General features: G+C 38.0%; 1 protein-coding gene across 1 annotated transcript in view; it reads right to left on the reverse strand.

The window, feature by feature from the left end:
* Positions 1-748: 748 nt before the first annotated feature.
* The window catches only part of LOC110412465 (Ypt/Rab-GAP domain of gyp1p superfamily protein), a 3,568-nt gene continuing 277 nt past the window's right edge, over positions 749-4,039 (reverse strand). The window contains exons 2-5 of the mRNA XM_021423001.2: positions 3,265-3,400; positions 3,079-3,128; positions 2,493-2,546; positions 749-2,345 (exon numbers count right to left, since the gene is read on the reverse strand). Coding sequence (XP_021278676.1) covers positions 1,082-2,345; positions 2,493-2,546; positions 3,079-3,128; positions 3,265-3,400 — 1,504 coding nt within the window. The 3' untranslated portion in view covers positions 749-1,081. The remainder of the gene's footprint in view (positions 2,346-2,492; positions 2,547-3,078; positions 3,129-3,264; positions 3,401-4,039) is intronic.

Below are 4,039 nucleotides of genomic sequence, written 5' to 3' on the forward strand. Positions count from 1 at the left end.
TTCGATTCTGGTTCGGGTTCTGATTGTGGTTGGAATCCGTTTTGAAGTTCGGATTCCTCGGTCATTGCGGACATTGCGATGAACGAGTGATTTCACCCAGAACAGAATCGTAGAAGATCTAAAACGAAAGAACAACGGAGAGTGAAAAGAAAAAAAGAAGATATACAGTGCGGTGAAGCATAGGTCGAGAAAAACGGATAGAAAAGGTCGGACGTTAAAAAGAAGTTACTTCAGCCGGAGAAGTAAAAAGAAGTTGTAAAAAATGGTAAACTGAAGATGAAGGAAATAACATTCATATGCTAGATTTTTACTTCCACCCAAATTGCACGGACCCGGTCTTTTTAGTTTTTACTAGTAACATAATGTGTAGTATCCAAATTCGGTTGTTTAAGAAATCCAATGATTAAAATTGGAATAAACTTTGAGAATTTAATTCCAACCAAATTCAACCCATTTGTTAAGACTTTGAATAATTATAGAATACAGAATTCTTTCTTCTTTAACCAAAATACTAGAAATATTTTTAGCAAATACACAAAGATAACTGAATAAGTATAGAAAAACTATACTTTATTTTATTAAAAAACGCATTAGACAAGCAGAGATGCTGATGCTAGAGGAACCAGAGTAAAGCGTTTAATAGGGTTGGGTTGTATAACCAAAAAAGAGAGAGCTCAACAGGGTTGCAACACGCTAAACAGCAATCGGTAATGAACTGATACAAAGAACTGAAGCACAAAGAGAAAACTTAATGTGCAAAGATTCTCTTCATTCAAGAATTGCAAGCAAGGTAAAACATTCTAAATTGCTGATTTTTCAGCGTTGCCACCATCACCCAGATGAAGCTTTTGAGTGCGGGCAATACATGATAAATCCCACAATAATTTACTTAATACAGGAATTTACCTATTGAATGCTTGTTTCAAGCAGAGATGTGAAGTAACTTGCAGATCCCTTGGTTTAGCAGGGATCCCTAAATGGTGAGAGGAGTTGAGGAAAATATAGAGAGGGAGAAAAGGTTTAAAGGGTAAAAAGAAAATCAGTGAAGGACATGACAAAAAAAAAAAGCCAAAGACTAGTCCTAAATCTTGTCGTGCAGATTGACCACCAAGTCATGGGCATCATCCAGAAGCTTCCAGACATCCAGTTGTCCAGCCATACTATTGCATTCTCTCATTATTTCATCCATGCTGCTATACTTCTCTATAATTAGCTTCCTCCTCTGCAAAACACAAGCTGCTATTGCATAAAGCAAAAGATCATCAGTAGGGGGAGCTCTAAGTCTCAACCTCCCCCAAGCAGACTTCGCAATCCCAGCACGAATTGCTGCTTGGTCTGCCCACATCACTTCCCACAGGCAAAGAGTCTGCTCAAAGTTTAACTCCCTCCTGAAAAGAACTACAACCATTCTATACACAAAGAAGCAGTCTTCTGCTTGCAGCTTCTCCAGATGTCTATATAGATGAATATCCTTGCACTTGATAATCTTGGAGACAATGTTTAACTGTCTTCGAATGCCTACCTCATCAAGTCGGAAATTGTGACGAGCTCTTTTCATGAAACCTACAAAGCACCAGAAGGCCTCAGAGTCATCCTCTACCATCGAGATGATTGGTGAGAGCAAGTCACTCATTCCTTGGCAGTAACCTATCTCAGGATCATGGAGGGCATAAGCCTCAAGGATAGCAACAAGCCGAGCAGCATGAAAGATTCTGCATGGCTCTAAGTGATCATAATCCTTCAAGCCAACACTCTCAGCTAACCGTTGTGCTTTGATTTCTAATACTGCAGCCTGAGATGGAGAGTAAATGATCCATTCATCATTTGCCCTCACAGCATCCAGGCGGATGATTCTCTGCCATGTGGCAAAATCTTCATCAGTGTGGGATTTGTACCTGCCTTCTATCTTGGAGGGACAGGAAGTATCATTATCATCTTCATCAATATTATTTCCCTCAGTTATTTCTGAGGCAAGGAGAGGTGTGTTTTCATGTTCTTCAGAGGAATCAGTATCAGATGATTCTGTTTCACCAGTAGAGGCATCTTCACAAGTGACTACACTCTTATCACCATCTCCCTCCAAAAATGAGTCCGAGGATAGGAGGGTTTGATGACTTGGATCATACACAGGGCCATCTGAATCATCAACCACCGGGCTTCCTCCCTCGGTGGAGTGGGACCTCCTACCACTAACCACATCCTCTAAGCCTGGAGAATCAAGAACTTGACTGAAATCCTCACTTTCCTCATTGCAGCTGTTTCCAGAAGTTTCTTTCAACTTACCGCTCTTCTCAGTACGTTTAAGAATTTGGCGGCACTGTTTCCGTAAGCTATCATACTCTTTTCTGTATCAGAAATAAGCAAACAAATAAAAACTCCAAACACAGAGAGAGAGAGAGAGAGAGAAGGGAAAAGGGATGATGGGTAACAGTTATAAGCATCAGCTGATGAATCTGCATGTTAAAGAAGCAGAAGAAATAAATTGATCATGCCTGTTCTGACTTCGAATGGAATCTCTTTCTTCCTTTGAACTGTTGATGTCATATCTGTTAAGCATGGAGAAAACACAGTCAGGTGGTGTAACTGGTCTTTAAGACCTACCTATGAATGCATAACAAATCATCATGTCATAAAAATTTGTTTTGGATAAGTGCTTATATGACAAATAATTAGAATGACGAAAAGCTCAAGCAGCAAGAAAAAGCAGGGCTTAAATATGAATCCCTAGAGCATAAAATGCAAACGAATACATTAATTATTAAACACTCCACTTTCCCTCCTCTTACTTCCAACTTCCAAAGTTACTAGCAACTAACAAAATAAAATCTTTAACCAAGACTCTGTATCAAAGTGAAGAATCATTGAGACAATGAACAATGTGAAAACATCAAAATATGATAAAGAGGTGATATAATGATCAATTAGGAAACGGAATCAGGCCACTAAAAAGTGATTCTGAAGGAGGAAGCTAACCACGAGGTAATGAAAGCAAGAATTAAGGAGTTCAAAGGAGACAGAAAGGTTTGTTTGAATCGAACTATGACAAGGTACATATAAATAATAGTATGAGAATCTTACACTCCCAGGAGGAATGGCCACACCTCTGCTCTAATACTTGGATCAACACCCTGCGTTGAAGATGCAAATAATAAATTCTCAAACAGCAGTAATATATCAACTCAAACAGAAGAAATCAGATACAATCTGCAACAAAATCAGACAAACATGCAGGCAAAGAAGTCTGAAACAAATTTAATGACATACTCCACTTCGAATTTTCTTCAGAAACTTAACACCACCATCAATGAGCTTTCCATCTGGGGTGAATAAATTCTTCCATTGTTTAGGTAGAAGGGCATGTTTTCTTCTCCTACGTGACCAAGGTGATTTTAGACTACCCCTGCAGAAGAAGAAACAAAATTAATAAATCCTCAATCATGATATAAGCTCATGACAATCATAAATGAAGAAAAGAATGCAAAAGAAATTAATAGGCAATAGATATGAACTGAGGTTCCTATCATTTGGGATAAGTTCATATAATAATAGCATAAATCCTTTTTCTGTTGATTAATAAAAGATAGACTAAATGAGTCCAGACAATTCCAAAAATGCAATGCAATATGAGGCAATAAAACTTATGAAACACTCAACTGAGAAACGATAAAAGCTGAGTAGATACGTGGAAGAGTGAAGACAAGCAAGTGATAACTTCAACTAGTTCTGCAATTGCAAGAGTAATTGCAACTTGGTCACAAACACTAAGAGGGTGTTTAACTATCGCAAATGAAGATGAGAAACGAACAAAAATCGCAATTCCACCGCAACGCTAATGAACAACTAACATGAAGTACTATTAAAATGAGAACCATGGCTGTAACATGACGCTCTAAATTACAAATTCAATCGCTTTTATTCAAATCTTGCTTAACAAATTTTGATTCTGAAAGTGACCCAAAAATGAGATGAATCACAACAGTAGACTAGTGTGATCAACATCAATGTCGAAACAGTTAGGGCCTTCAAAGATACTTAGAAA

Source organism: Theobroma umbraticum, unplaced genomic scaffold, assembly GCF_002168275.2.
Source record: "Theobroma umbraticum cultivar Fairchild unplaced genomic scaffold, ASM216827v3 scaffold_30.0, whole genome shotgun sequence".
Classification (NCBI taxonomy): domain Eukaryota; kingdom Viridiplantae; phylum Streptophyta; class Magnoliopsida; order Malvales; family Malvaceae; genus Theobroma; species Theobroma umbraticum.